The 15,994-nt window shown below is 39.2% G+C and overlaps 1 protein-coding gene across 1 annotated transcript; it reads left to right on the top strand.

The window, feature by feature from the left end:
* Positions 1-4,951: 4,951 nt before the first annotated feature.
* On the top strand, positions 4,952-9,397 carry LOC132143203 (LITAF domain-containing protein-like). The gene is made up of 5 exons (XM_059553346.1): positions 4,952-5,036; positions 5,283-5,388; positions 8,249-8,332; positions 8,948-9,089; positions 9,161-9,397. Exons 2-5 carry the CDS (start codon positions 5,292-5,294, stop codon positions 9,264-9,266), a joined length of 429 nt encoding a protein of 142 aa, XP_059409329.1. The 5' UTR covers positions 4,952-5,036; positions 5,283-5,291; the 3' UTR covers positions 9,267-9,397.
* The last annotated feature ends 6,597 nt before the right edge of the window (positions 9,398-15,994 follow it).

The raw sequence follows: 15,994 nt of genomic DNA on the forward strand, positions 1-15,994 counted from the left end.
CCAACGTTTCACGTTTCAACATTCTTTATTATTTTGACTCAAAACCTGTTATTCAGATACAGACCTTGGATTTGGGATGCAACCAAAGTTATAGCTAGGCAATTAGAGCAAACAACAAACAAATGTATGTATGTATGTATGTATATATATATATATATATATATATATTTGTTGTAACTGTGGTTATACCCCCCATTGGATTCAACGGAGACAAGTGAAGTCAATTAGAAGATGTGTCGTTCGTGAACGAATCGTTCTTTTTGAACGAATCTTTTAGGTGAAAGAATCGTTCTCGTTCACGCAATCCACTGACTCATATTTCTCGTTCACTGAAGTTCCTCCCTCCACAGCAGCGCGGCGCTATTAGCAGCGCATGCGCAGCTCAGTGAACCGAGTAGCTCTGTGAACTGTTTCATCCTGTCAAAGAATTACTCAACCTCGAGCCATGTGACAGAGCATGTGATTTGTTGAATGTAGTGAACGAATACGCCCTTCAATGAACAGTTTCAAATGAGTCTGAACGAGATCTAGAGATCTTATCATTCGTGAACGAAATGACTGATCTGATACCCATGTCGTTCGTGAACGAGTTGAATGATTTAGTACATCTCGTTCGTGAATAGTGGTGGAAATTATGATTCTTTTTAGAGATTCGTTCATTTTCAGTTCGTTCACCAAAATGATTCGTTCAGAATCGTTCACTGATTCGTTCAGTGACCATTTCTTCGTATTACACAAAATAAGCCAGCAGATGGCAAAAAAAGAGTGTATTATGTGTTATGTCTTAAGTCAATGAACGTATTCACTTGTTACAAAAACTGATCTGGCTTTATTAAAATGTGTGTATAATCACATTCAATATATAAAGTCTAATTAAGTTTTTCAGATGAACAAAGCACAAGGTTTTCTTGCCTAATTAGCATTTTAATTGTTTGGTCAGACAGTTTGTATATTATATATTCACATTTATAAATCGGGGATTAAACGTGGAGCTGCTAAATATCAAAACAAGCGTATGTGCACAGTACAGTAGGCTACTTAACTGCGCTTTGCATTTTTGCCAGATTGACATGCTAAATGGCAGACTAACCCGGTTTACTCTCATTCATTTCGTTCACGAACGAGATAAGCTATGTGCCAGTTCATTTCATTCACGAACGACATGTATCAGCTCATTCAACTCATTCACGAACGACATGTGTATCAGTTCAGTCATTTCATTCACGAACAACATGTATCAGCTCATTCAACTCATTCACGAACGACATGTGTATCAGTTCAGTCATTTCGTTCAGGAACGACATGTATCAGCTCATTCAACTCATTCACGAACGACATGGGTACCAGTTCAGTCATTTTGTTCACGAACGATAAGATCTCCAGATCTAGTTCAGACTCATATGAAACTCGTTCATTAAGGGCGTATTCGTTCACTACATTCAACAAATCACATACTCTGTCACATCTCATACTCAAAGGCTATTGGCTCGAGGTTGAGTAATTCTTTGACAGGATGAAATGGTTGTTGCCTGGTTCACTGAGCTGCGCATGCGCTGCTGTGAAGGGAGGAACTTCACTGAACGAGAAGTACGAGTCAGTGGATTACGTGAACGAGAATGATTTGTTCACCTAAAAGATTCGTTCAAAAAAAACGATTCGTTCACGAACGACACATCACTATTCGTGAATGAAATTACTGAACCAGAACTGGCACACATGTCGTTCGTGAGCGAGTTGAATAATTTAGTAGCTACATCTTGTTCGTGAATGAAATGACTGAATTGGCACATGAGTTGAATGAACGGATACATGTCGTTCGTGAATGAAATGAACTGGTACATAGCTTATCTCGTTCGTGAACGAAATGAATGAGAGTAAACTGGGTTAGTCTGCTATTTAGCATGTCAGTCTCGCAAAATGCAAAGCGCAGTTATAGGCACTGTGCACATAGCTACGCTTGTTTTGATATTTAGCATACAGAACTCCACGTTTAATCTCCGATTTATGAATGTGATTATATAATATACAAACTGTCTGACCAAACAATTAAAATGCTAATTTGGCAAAAAAACGTCGTACTTTGTTCATCTGAACAACTTAATTAGACTCTATATATTGAATATGTTTATGCACACATTTTAATAAAGCCAGATCAGTTGTTGTAACAAGTGAATACGTCCGTTGATTTAAGACATAACACATAATACACTCTTTGCCACCTGCTGGCATATTTTGTGTAATACGAAGAAATGATCACTGAACGAATCAGTGAACGATTCTGAACGAATCATTTTGGTGAACGAACTGAAAATGAACGAATCTCTTGAAAGAATCATAATTTCCACCACGTCGAGCGTACTGTGCAGACTCAACTGAGCTTGATGACGTAGAGGTCACGTGAGCAACCTGTCTGACAATTGTAAGTCTTCTAATCGCTGTGCCAAGAGAAATCTGAATCACCCACCGAATCTTGCAGACGTTGTTGAATAATTTTGTCCTGTTGCTTTTATGGACTCTCTATGGGCTTCTCCCTTGACTTCTTGCCTCCACGTCCCCCCGATTGCTTCATAGACAGTAAAAGATTGCCTGCGAGCTTCTCCTCCTGTACATACGGTAATTTCTCTACTGTGCGACAGAGAGTCGCAGGTTATGACACAATCGTTAGCCTATTTTTACAAAAACTGCTTCTACAGGGCCACAACGTTAGATACAAGGTAATGGTGCCTTTTATATATTTTCGTGTTTCTTTAGAAATAATGAATGGACAAATGGAGTCTCTAAACGCCTCAGATGTAAAGTTATTCGCTGTCAAAGTGACGCCAAAATGAATGTGAGTCAATGGAATGCTAACAGCACGTGGGGGTCCGCTAATCAATGGCGGCGCCCGGGGATGCTTTAATAAAATATGAAACCCTGCCCCCTGGTCTTGGTAAGTATCCTACAGCAGACATAGCCGGCTGAAAGTAGGCCTACTGGATAAGTGCATTCTCTTAAAGTGACAGTCTTTATATTAATCGAACAGCAACAACAAAGAAATCACTCACTACTCTTGATTAAAAAGCTTTTGTAACTTTAATAAAGAACAATCTTTCATTTATACAGTCAAATATGCGATGCTGTTCTACATTTGATAGGTTAATTCAATTTCTGTTCCTAAAAACTAATGCTAGACCTCCCTAAAAATATGGTATATATGTGTACATATATACCATATAATTATGGTAGGCTTACAGTGGCTGTCTGATATACTTTAAAATAAACATTTATTATTTCAAGCCCATGCATGAGGATATCCGGCACAATTATTTATTGCCAAAATGTTTTGCTGCATACCCTTCTAACACTGGATAGTTGCACCCCTGGTTATACATATGGTAACTAATACATAAAAAAACATGGTTACTACACTTTTAAAACCATGGTTCATTTACCCCATAAAACAGTATCAGATAAGGAAAAGGCAAAACTCCAGATTTGATTAATGCAAGGTGATGCACATTTATAATCCTGTTCATGGCACTTCTGAATGTACAGTGCTGAGTTTCTCAAAAGCATCCTAAGCGTATCTTTCTCTTTTTTTAGCAAGATTTTAATTGACATCATGTTGCTTCACTGAAGTTAATGACTGACTAATTCCAGGAAACGCCGGACGCAAATTGAAGTGATATGACTCAGTGTAGAATGGAAGAGCACTCATCTGTTTTAGTGGGTTAATGGAAAATTCCTCCCATGGTGGACTATCACATTAAAGTTTTATGAGCAATGAGTACAACTGATAGAGCAAAATATAATGATGCATTTACAGTGTGTGCACATCACCCATAAGAAGTGGAAGAGGGGAACTCAACTGTAGTAAGGTCACAATCTGGTCACATATTACAAATAAGCAGTGTATGAACACACTACAGATAAAATCAGAGAGTAATCAAACCATTAAAATCAAATAGGAACATGATAAACAAAATGGTTTATAGTCTGTAGATGGTAATTTACACAAACAGGCTATTTATTCAAATTAAAAAACAAAAACAGGATTCATTAAATATTTTTTAAAAAAATGTTCAAACTTACATTTTACATGCGAAAGTGAAGTGACATTCAGCCAAGTATGGTGACCCATACTCAGAATTTTTGCTCTGCATTTAACCCATCCGAAATGCACAGACACAGAGCAGTGAACACACACACACACTGTGAGCACACACCCAGAGCAGTGGGCACCAATTTATGCTGCGGCGCCCAGGGAGCAGTTGGGGGTTCAATGCCTTGCTCAAGGGCACCTAAGTCGTGGTATTGAGGGTGGAGAGAGAACTGTACATGCACTCCCCCCACCCACAATTCCTGCCGGACCAGGACTCAAACTCACAACCTTTCGATTGGGAGTCCGACTCTCTAACCATTAGGCCACGACTTCCCACCTTTGTTCCCACCTTTGTTCCCACCTTTGTTCCCACCTTCCCCCTGTCTTTGCCCTATTACATAAGATGTAACATTGCTTAAACTGTGACACCCAGGAAGTGACATCATTTTGACCCTTTACAGCATGGCATGAAGACAAGTAAAATAAATTAAATTAAAATTATGAATGTAATTGTGTCGACTGCATTCATCAAACACAACTATTCAGCCCTCTTAAATTACCAAAGAAGAAAAACAAACAAATGTTCAGAATCTTCAGTTGGTGTAGAGTGCCATCTAAATCAAGCTGTCTGCTGATCAGCCAAAATTTCCTACAACATTAACAGCAAGTATAAACAAATGGAAAAATAACTTAGTTGAACTGATAATAATGCTTTCTCTGTGTTGCAAAATAGGCAGGTTATTCAAAGCCCACGTGTTTTAACCAGTTAAAGATGACCCTGTAAGTTCACCATTATCTAGCCTGTAATTTTATTCCACCATTTATGACTGTAGCCTGCTGTTCTCTCTGACTGATTCTATTATAATCTTGGTCCACACCCTCTCGCTCTCTCTCTCTCTCAGCAATCCAGACTCTGCTGTACATTCAGAGGAGAAGCAACACAAGGGACTCACAGGTACGTGTTGTGCACACATTTTTTACTTAAATTGAAGATTATGCTTTTTTATACATCTAATACATAAAGGCATATGTAATTGAGCTTTGCATTGAGAAGTCAAGGCTATCATGATAATATACAGGGTGTACTGTTTGTGGCATGTACTGTAGCAATAGGAAAATTACTAGAACAAGATTAGGAAGGAGAGAATATGACTTGACGGATATAAAGAAACATCTACTTTCCGACTATTCGCATTCACAGGTTTTGATAATGGAAAAAGACTACAGACCCCCTCCTTCTGGTCCTCAGATCAATCAGACAGGCGTAAACTTCCCTGGCCAGCAGGCCGTGTACCCACCGCAAGCAGGTCAGCTGATCTTCCACTTCACCCTCACTAATAAGAAGGAACAAGATGATTACACAGCTGTGTAATAGAAGTTAGAATGGCGACCTCTATAAATGTGAGCCAATATTCAATAGTCTTTTTTGTAGATGTAATCCTTTTCACCATAGGCTCGCGATGAGGCAAGTACATTATACAGCAACCTATAAAGTATTGAACCCTCTTAACCCTAATGCTTGGTAAAGCGGTGAAAGAGACATTCCATTGTATAATAACCCTGTCTAAAAACACTATGATTCTCACTATCTCTTTACTTATCAATGGGTACCTGAAAGAATATTCTTGGTTTTAAAGCATAGAATATTACCACAGAAAACACTGAGCTACACAAATACAATGGCTGGTGAAAGAATAAACAACAAGAATGCCATAGCGCTTCATGCTACCAAACACTAGACTGTCGAGCTAGTAATAATTCTTCAGCTCCACTGCTGTTTGAGCTGGAACAAATAGTAGACTCTGTGCTACGAGCTGGATCTGTGGAGTTTTGCAACACACATTGTCATGCAACATGGTTTTTGGCACTTCATTCTTCCAAAACTATTTGCATAACTGGCCTATCATTATTCTTTTCATCCCAACTGAGTTACTCTGAGCTGAGCTACTTTGTGAACAAGTTCACGTGGAAGAGTATCTTTTATGGCAAGCTATTAATGCTCACCATGGTCAGCCTACTTCATGTGATTGATGCGGCGCTTTTGCAACACTCGGTTCACATGAATAGCCACATTATGTACTACAGCATTCATTATTGTGCACTAGAGATGTTGGGTGCTTCATGCTACCAAGCAGTGGTTTGCATGATTAATTACTCTGTTCTTTTCAGCTCCGCTGTTGCATTGAGTCTGTGTATAAATGTGGGCAACCTACAAGTTTGTTGCCTTTTATCAGTTTTTCCGGTGCATGTTGCGTTTCGGAGTGATTTTACTGTTCTCCACGCTTTAGCTTGAAGATGGAGAGGATAGCCCTAAAGCCATTATTGCAGGGCTTATGTTGACATCCAAGTCCCCACTCTGTGGTTGGTGCTGGCATACCTGATTTAGTATCCATTCCTGTTTCAGAGGTTTTTCCCGCAACTCAGGTGTCTCGGGGCCTCATGAGGGAGGATCAGGCTGTCATATGGTTACACCATCCAGCTTATTGGGTTGATTGGATTTGCGTCCTACCTTGTGCTTGAGTAAGCAATGTCAAGGACTCAGATGCTCATCCTGTCTCTATCTGAACCAGAAATTAGTTTGTGACCATCAGTCTAGGATGCGTGCTTCTGCATTCAGATCGTCAGGAGACATAGAGAGTTCCTCAGGTTTGCTTTTTGAATAAGTTTGCCAATACTTTATTCCATTGAACTGGTCTTGAACGCCAATAAAGTGGCTGTCACATTAGGTCAAAGACTGACAACATGTGGTCTCATACGTTGGTCAGAGAGGATTACACTCTCGCCCCCTGTCAGGTTGGTGAGATGTGTTCTTCTTTGGACGCAGACCAGGTTCCTGTCGATCAGAGCAGTTCATGTCCTGGGTCACCTGACCTCAGGAGTGGACTTACTCTTGCACCCTCAGTTGGGTGAGTCTCATATGGCTAGGTTCGGCTGAGCGGAAGTGGATTGTTTGCTTCGAGCATGCGCATTGCCCGCTCTGGTTTCCTTGTCTCCTCCGTCGCCTCTGGGTGGGGACGTTCCAGCAGAGAATGACCCAGGACCAGTCTTCTGCCTTCCAGTCGACCTGCTTGCTTCCAAACGATTCTGTTCAGAGTAAGGTTGGTCTGAGTGAACATCTCCATTACCCTTAAGGACCTCAGGCGTTATGGTACATCGTTCCCAAAGCGATGACGTCATCACAGCATTGAAGTGAACCTATGAAAGGGAATATCTCGGTTACGTATGTAACCTTGGTTCCCTGAATAGGGAACGAGATGCTGCGATGCTTGGCCATTCCGTACCTTCGATAGCGCTTCCTTCATCATAGTGTAAATCTAATGAAATGGCGCTCTGCACGCATATATAGCATACGTACGTATGGGCGGTGCTAAGCGCTATTGGCCAATAAATTGGCGTGATGGTATAAGGGCTTCAGACATTCGTCACACCACAGGTGTTCCCAAAGCGATGACGTCATCGCAGCATCTCATTCCCTATTCAGGGAACCAATGTTACATACCTAACCGAGATGTTTACATGTGTTGTTAACTCGGTAGTAGAGGAGGTTCTTGCAATTCCGCACTGTTTTACCATGCCTGGAAGTCACTGCTGCGTTAAAAAACTGCTCCAATACCTCACACGATACATATGGGAAACATAGGAACACAGTTTTTTTAGGTTACACCAAGCGCAAAACAGCGCCATTTGGAGAAGCTCTCAGGCATCCAAAATATCGACCCATACGAGCTCCCTGCATTTGGGTTGCCACCCGTCCCTTAAAATACGGAATCGTCCCGTATTTAAGAATAAAATAGCGCGGTTTTTCCCGTATTTTCAGGTGGTCATCGTGGCCCCGAGGGGTGTCCCCCCCCAGGCGTCCCTTATTTTTCTGTATTGAAGGTGGCAACCCTAGCCGTCATAGTCCAAAAACATCACAGTAGTCCACAAGTAAACCACATGTCTCCAGGCCATCAGTTACTGATTACTAGATGAATACTATTGGAGAGGGTGGATAAGTACATGACATACAAGAGAGGAAATCAACGACCATGAGCACCAAATCAGCATATTAGAATGCTTTCTGAATACAAATTCTGATCTTAATAATTCCCAACATCGAACCGGTAGTGTACACCTCCACTGCAGTGGGTTTCAGTGTTTTCAGCCAGCGCTTTGACTCTTTTACAGGTCCACAAGCTCCACCTTATCAACCACCTCCTTATGGGTTTGGGGATCCGACCATCACTGTCCAGCCCACGGCGATCCCTGTGGGTGAGTGTTCAGCTCCCAAGACCCATCCTTTCTCTTGCTTTTATTCATGCAGTGACACTCTGGTAATCACTGTGGTTAAACACTATGTTAACATAACCAGGATAAACCGTATCAACTAATATCTAATAATGAAAGGCACATTCCTGTATACCATAGACTCCTGATAACCAAACAATTTAATATTTGTTCATGTTATTACATTGTTTAAAGCATAGTTTACATTAGAGAGTGTACAACATTTAGTATTTTTTTAAACTACGTTTATAGTATGGCTTAAGGAAAACCAAATATATGATCATTGACCTGAATTTTAATTTTATGAAATATGATATAATATTGCATGTGTATTGTTTGTGACTGAATGTTGTCATTTTGTAACAGTTCTCAGAGAAATTCAATAAAATATAATGTTTTCTGCAGAGGACAAAACTCTGCTTGTCATGAGAACAGAAGTGTCTTTTTGTGAATCTGATGTTGATGTCTGATGTTCTTGGACAATGGTTTACTGTGCAACACAAGCTTGCACTAGCTGTTTTGTGTGTGTGTGTGTGTGTGTGTGTGTGTGTGTGTGTGTGTGTGTGTGTGTGTTTAATAGATGCATTTGTACATATACAGCTGCACAGATGGTGGTTGTGAGTTTTCCTGATGTACCGGTCCGCATTACCTGTCCTCACTGCATGACAGACGTCCTCACAGAAACTGAACATATCAATGGATTGCTCACCTGGCTAATTTGTGGAAGCCTTGCGATCTTTGCGTAAGTATGCACAGATTGCTGATTAATTCACAGACCGCTGATATTTAAAGGTTGTCTGCTGTGTTTTTCAGGTGCTGGCTCTGTTGTTGCATCCCGTTCTGTGTGGATGCATGCAAGGATGTGAAGCACACCTGTCCAAACTGCAAAAACATAATCCGCATTTACAAACGTATGTAGAACATACTGCACAAGAGAACATGAAGATCCACCAAAATACTGAAGAGTTGCCCAGAAATCACTTTATGCACTGTTACCTTATTACAAATTTGTGACATTCAAAGCGATTCAATAAAGAGTGATTGAAGATATCATAAAGTCTATTTACTTACCTTTTATTGAGATATCTCTATCAATTTGTATATATACAGTGCCGTATAGGCAGGGTTGGACAGCTTTTTTTCCCCTTAATAAATTGATTCACCATTTAAAAGCTGCATTTTGTATTTACTTGCATTATCTTTGCGTAATATTACAATTTGTGTTATCTGAATCTTTTAAGTGTGACAAATATGCAAAACAAAAAAAAAAAAACTAGGGGGCAAAAGCCTTTTCACAGCACCGTATATACAGTATATATTCAGTTTGTTTGTGTGTGTGTTGAGATACATTGGGATGAATAAAGGAAGACCGGATATCCATTTATAACTATAGCAGACCTGCTGCTACCATAATAAAGACCCATTTCGAATGTTTACGTGCTTTTCTTCTCTTTCTGCTCCCAGTTGCTGTGAGCAGTTATGAAGTATTGTTCTTTTAAATACTTTCCAGCATTTCAGAAATAAATGGGTTAGGCCTATGCAAACTACACTAAAGTACAACAGTTAACCTACAGTGTTCAGACTTCTTGTAAACTCAGAAATGTGGATTCGGATGTGTTTGTCTAAAAACAGTAGGTAATTTGGCAGTGGAATTTTACGGGGGTGGTGAGAGAAAAACATTTACATCCTGGACATCCCCCTGAGAAACAATTACCCTCCTAATAGTGCTTTATACTATCTTTTTACACATTGCATTGCGTATCGTGCGACTTAAACATAAAGCCATGTCTGCATTTATGTTTGGAGACATGACAAACAACAAGTGCTACTCTACACTGCTCAAAACTCTTGTTTGAATCATCAGTGGCAAATCCTTTAAATATGTATACCTACTTACAAATATAGTCAGAGCAGATGGCTTAGTAGTCTTCTCTCCCAGGTTCAGGAAACAGTCCTCCATAAAATCGCTTTTTTCACATGCATTTTTGGTTTGAACTGTTCTGGAACAGTGTTGTAAATACAACTTAACCACTGATTTCAAAAAGAGCTTTCGTTAAAAATTTGATGTTTTGGAGCACAGAAATAATTCTGGCCTCATTTTAAGGAAGAACCATGGCAAGTTCATTGTTGAACTGAAAAAAGTTAAAGTGAAACAGAAATGTTATAGAGGTTTTAGTTAATGGCAATATTTTTATACAAAAAATGTTACACGTTACAAAAAAATGCTAGAAAGTCAAAGCCACACAATTTGTGCTCCTATTTTGGGTTGACATATTTACAAAATGAGCTTTCAGATTTTGTTTAGGTGCAGTACTTAACTTTATCCATTAGATGTCAAAGCTCAACTGGTACACAGAGTATTGGGATCTGTGAATGGCATTGCGGTGTAATTTTTCCCCAACAAACACTGCACACAACATGTGTCAGAGCTATGTATCTCTAAAACATGCTATGCCCAGTCTATAGAATTATTTATTTATATGACTACAGTGATCGTGTATTTATTGCAATGTACAAAATTCAGTTTCTTTACCAGAATGATTTCTGATTTACATTTATCCATTTAGCTGACGCTTTTATCCAAAGCGACTTACAATTGCTATATGTGTCAGAGGTCACACGCCTCTGGAGCAACTAGGGGTTAAGTGTCTTGCTCAGGGACACATTGGTGTCTCACGGTGGATTCGAACCAGGGTCTCTCACACCAAAGACGTGTGTCTTGTCCACTGCGCCAACACCACAATTTAAAAATTACAACAACAAAACTTCACATATAAACTACAGGAAAACATACAAAACCTTTACAAGGTTGCAGTCATAAAGAATTTCAGTAAATTGTAAACATAAATGTATGAATCTAATATTTGACAGATTGCATACATCTTCAGATGATATACAGGCTGAGTAAACCTCAACAACTGTAGAGTATAATATATAATGTAAAAGTAAATAAGGCATTTCTTCTTTCTTCATTATAATGGCATTTTAAAGATAATTCACTGGTATCTACAGCTTTACTGTACACTGTAAAAAAACAAAAAAACAAGCTGAGAAAATGTAAGAAAGAAAGAAACTTGAAACACCAGATGACAACTTTTTTCGTCAAGTGAGCCTCAGGTGTTGCAGACAGACTCACCCACGAGACTTGAGTTTCGTTTGTGTGTTTTGTCTGTACATTTCTGAAATTGTGGGAGACATTGCTTTTGCTTTCACCTCAAACACACCAAATTCATCTTTCAAACCCAAAAATATATTCCTTCAGTGACCTCACCGAATCAACAGCACAAAGTGCAAACAAAAGTGGTCTCTAGTTTGTTCAGTTCTTTATGCAGTGACCTTGCATCATTTTGTCTTGTCAGGTTCTGTGTGCTGTTTTCTGTAGTGTTCATCAGTGACTCTTGAACACTTTGCTAGTGGATTCATGTCTTTGATGTGAGCTTGCAGGCCATTGTACACTCCTGACATGTTTGTAGCGTTATCATAGTGTTGTCCATAGCAGTTACTGATGTTTATGTCCATTTCATGTAAAACTGTGAGTATGGCTTCACACAGTACCTTCCCTGAATGCGTGGCTTGCTACAGGGAGGAATTTTAGGAATCCCCCTTCAACAAGGCCCTCGGGTGAAACATACTTGTTGATGAATGTAAGCTAAACAATGACATGTCTCTTGGTTACTACAAAACATACACAGTAAAATCCTGAGTGTTATATTAACACTGCTCTGAACATATGATGCCACTCAAAAAGAGTGTTTAAAAAGTGTTAAAGTAACACTGAAGCAGTGTTAAAGTTAATGAGATAATAATATGATTAATTAAGCACTGATTGAGCATTACTGATAATGCAGAATCACTGAAGAAAAGAGAAACACAAAAACTACAGTTGACTTCAGCCACAGCCTTAGATGAAATCAACTGAAAAGATATTCAATCTCTCAAGATCTCAGAAGAAGATGATTGAACAACTCTACAAACAACATCATCAGCTTCACACATTACTACAGTTAGACATTTTTTCTGGAGTATCTAAAACAGAAGGTCTTTATTGAGAAATAAGGTTGAGATTTGTATTTATTTTTTCAACTTACCATTTTGGTGAATAATGTTTGCTTTAGTTGCCTCTTCACCCTTAACCAAGATGTTTCCTTTCATAGGTCACTTCGATGCTGCAGTGACGTCACCGTATGGGAGCTCTATACTGTCACGCCTGACATAGCTGGGATCTGAGGATAGCATCTGGCCAAATGAAAAAAAAAAACCTGGAAGCCAGGAACTGTCCTCACATCTAGGCTGTAAAATTTGACAAAAGTGCTTGGTGAGGACCATCCTGCCAAAGCACATATATCATCCATAGAAGATCCATTAAGCAAGGCTTACGATGAAGCAACCTCCCTCGTGGAATGAGTTTGATTTCCTAAGGGCGAAGCGAGTCCGCACACCTCATAGGGTAAGGATATAGCCTCCACCAGCCAATGGGACATACGTTGTTTTCTGACAGCACAAATTTTAATAAGTCAATTAATCAATTTATTTATAAAGCACCTTTAAACATAACTTCTGTTGACCAATGTGCTATGCAGAATGCAAAAATTTTAAATAAGCACCATCACATGATAAAAGACAATGACAAACAGGACAACTGCATCAACATTCATTTGGTATAAGACAGATTAAATAGAAAAGTCTTTAACCTCGCTTTAAAAAAGGACAAGGTGGGTGCAGTTCTAATTTCAGGTGGGAGATTGTTCCACAGTCTTGGAGCAGCAATAGAAAATGCTCTATCTCCTATATTCTTAAGTTTTGATCTAGGAACCACTAAGAGGTCTAAGTTCATAGACCTAAGAGCTCTTGTAGGTTAGTGGAGTGTCAGTAGATCAGAAAGGTAAGCTGGAACTAACCCATTTAATGACTTAACTAATAGCAGGACTTTAAACTTAATTCGGTGACACTGGCAGCCAGTGAAGCGACTGAAGGACAGGAGTTTTATGTTCCCGTTTAAGAACTCCGGTCAGAGCTCTAGCACCATTCTGGACTATCTGCAGGCAATTTATGGATGATTGACTGATCTCCAAATAAAGCAAATTGCAATAATCCAGCCTTGTAGTGATAAAACCATGTATAACTTTTTCAAAATTAGAGAATTAAAGGAAAGACTTAATTTTCACCAGGGTTCGAATCTGGTAAATGCTTGCCTTCATAACTTGATTTACCTGTCTATCAAGTTTTAGGGCACTGTCCAGTACCAATCCCAAGTTTTTAACATATGGCTTAACATAAGGTGCCAAGGCACCAAGATTCACATTTGTTGTGTCATGTATACTGGAAGATGTAAATACCATAACCTCAGTCTTACTCTCATTCAGACTTAAAAAATTCTGTGACATCCATGCTTTAACATCCTCAAGCCAAGCAGCCATCTGTTCTAGACTATTTTTATGTTTAAGAGGAAAATATGTTTGTGTGTCGTCTGCATTACAATGATAACTCAAGTCATATTTTCTAAAAATAGTACCTAAAGGAAGCATGTATAAAGAAAACAACATAGGGGCCAGTGTGGAGCCTTGAGGAATTCCAAACATCAGCTTTAACATCCTCAAGGCAAGCAGCCACCTGTTCTAGACTTTTTATGTTTAAGAGGAAAATATGTTTGTGTGTCATCTGCATTACAATGATAACTGAGCCTTGAGGAATTCCACACGTCAGCTTTACAGAGGAAGATCAATAGTTACCAATGTTAACTGAGAAACTCCTGTTTGTCAGATAAGACTGAAACCAATGTAAGACTGAGCCTCTGATGCCCACTATGTGTTCTAAACGAGACAGCAAGACATTATGGTCATCCAGTATCAAATGAAGCACTTAAGTCCAGAATGCTACCAAGTCTCAAGAGTCAGTGGCTAAGAAAATGTCATTAAGCACTTTTACCAGAGCCGTTTCAGTAGAGTGAAATTTTATAAGGCTGGACTGAAATATATACATTTTTTTATTGTCGACCAAAAATGTTTGAAGTTGGCACAGGACTACTTTGTCTAAAATTTTTGTCAAGAATGGGAGATTAGAAATAGGTTGAAAAATGTTATAATTCGGAGGAATCCAAGTTAGGCCACTTAAGTCTGGGTTGCACTGATGCGTGTTTCAAATACTCAGGAACAACTCCTAACTCGAGGCATTTGTTTATAAAATTTAAAACTGTCGGACCCATTACATTAAACACTTGTTTAAATAATCGTGCCGGAATAGTATCTAATGGTGAACCTGTAGGTTTTAGCTGCTTCACAGTGTCATTTAAAAAAGTTATTGAGATAGGTGTAAACTTACTGAGGAAGCGGTTGTAATTTAACTGACCTGCAGGATCACCAGTGGTCAATTGAATATTATGTCTAATTCCAACTATCTTACCTATGAAAAACTGGCAAAACCACTCACATATAGACACTGACTCAGTCGGGTAAATAGAAACAACAGGGTTTAGCACAGTACTAATCACATTAAAAATGATTCTAGGGTTATTGTAATTCTTGTCTATAAGTGTGGAAAAATAATCTGATTTGGTCACTCTCAACTCATTCTGATACTTAAGAAGGGAGGCATTAAGCATCTCATAGGAGATCTGTAATTTATCCTTTTTCCTTTTCCTCTCAACTTTTCTACATGCCTGTCTCAGAGTCCGAGTAGTATTATTCACCCATGTCTCAGGGATTGACTTTTGATGTTTTGTTCTCATTGGAGCGACATCATCTAAAATTGGCAGACGTAGCAGCAGTGATTCTCCGTGTCTTAAGGGCAGTTTTATAGTATTTAGTGCTAGTGGCATATTAAAGATAATAGGATTATGATCAGAAAAACTATGGTCACATATCTCAATATCACCCAACAGTATCCCATGGGACAGAATAAGATCAAGAGTGTGCCCCTTTATGTGTGTAGGTTTTGTAACAAGCTGCACTAAGTCAAAATGTTCTATAAAATTAATAAAATCTTTAGTAAATGAGTTTTGAGGGCAACATATGTGAATATTACAATCCCCTACAAATAAAAATCACTCAAAATCTGCCATAATACCCCCCAAAAAGACTGAGAAATCCATTATGAAGTCTTTATGTGGCTTTGGAGGCCTATAGACCACAGCAACAGGTAGTGTACTGTCACAGTCCAGCACAAATAACTGCAATTCGAAAGCTGTTGTATACAGTTTGTACAGTCCAACACTGAAAACAGTCTTTACATATTTTAGCCAAGCCCTCCCCCCTTTTCACAGAGTGGGGGGAATTGAAATATTTACACTTGGGTGGTAACAGCTCCGAAAACAGAGTTAAATCTCCTTTTGAAAGCTACGTTTCAGTGATAAATAGAAATACTAATGATTGGGCAGTAAAGAAGTCTCTAAGAATAAAAGTCTTATTTACCACAGACCTTGCGTTGATCAAGGCCATTTTTATCTGCACAGGGTCTTCCATCTGGCGTGATGCTCTGTGCAGCGGGCGAAGAAAATGTACCGAAATGCCACGGCAGAGGCAAGGCGAGAGGTGTAGATGTCGTTGATCTCCCATGTTAGGTAGGATGGGTATATTCCAATCATAGGTATCCAGACTTGAACGCCAAATGTAGGAGCGGTTACTTTCAACTTCCCTTGTTAATTGATCGAGC

This window comes from Carassius carassius, chromosome 7, assembly GCF_963082965.1.
Source record: "Carassius carassius chromosome 7, fCarCar2.1, whole genome shotgun sequence".
Taxonomy (NCBI): domain Eukaryota; kingdom Metazoa; phylum Chordata; class Actinopteri; order Cypriniformes; family Cyprinidae; genus Carassius; species Carassius carassius.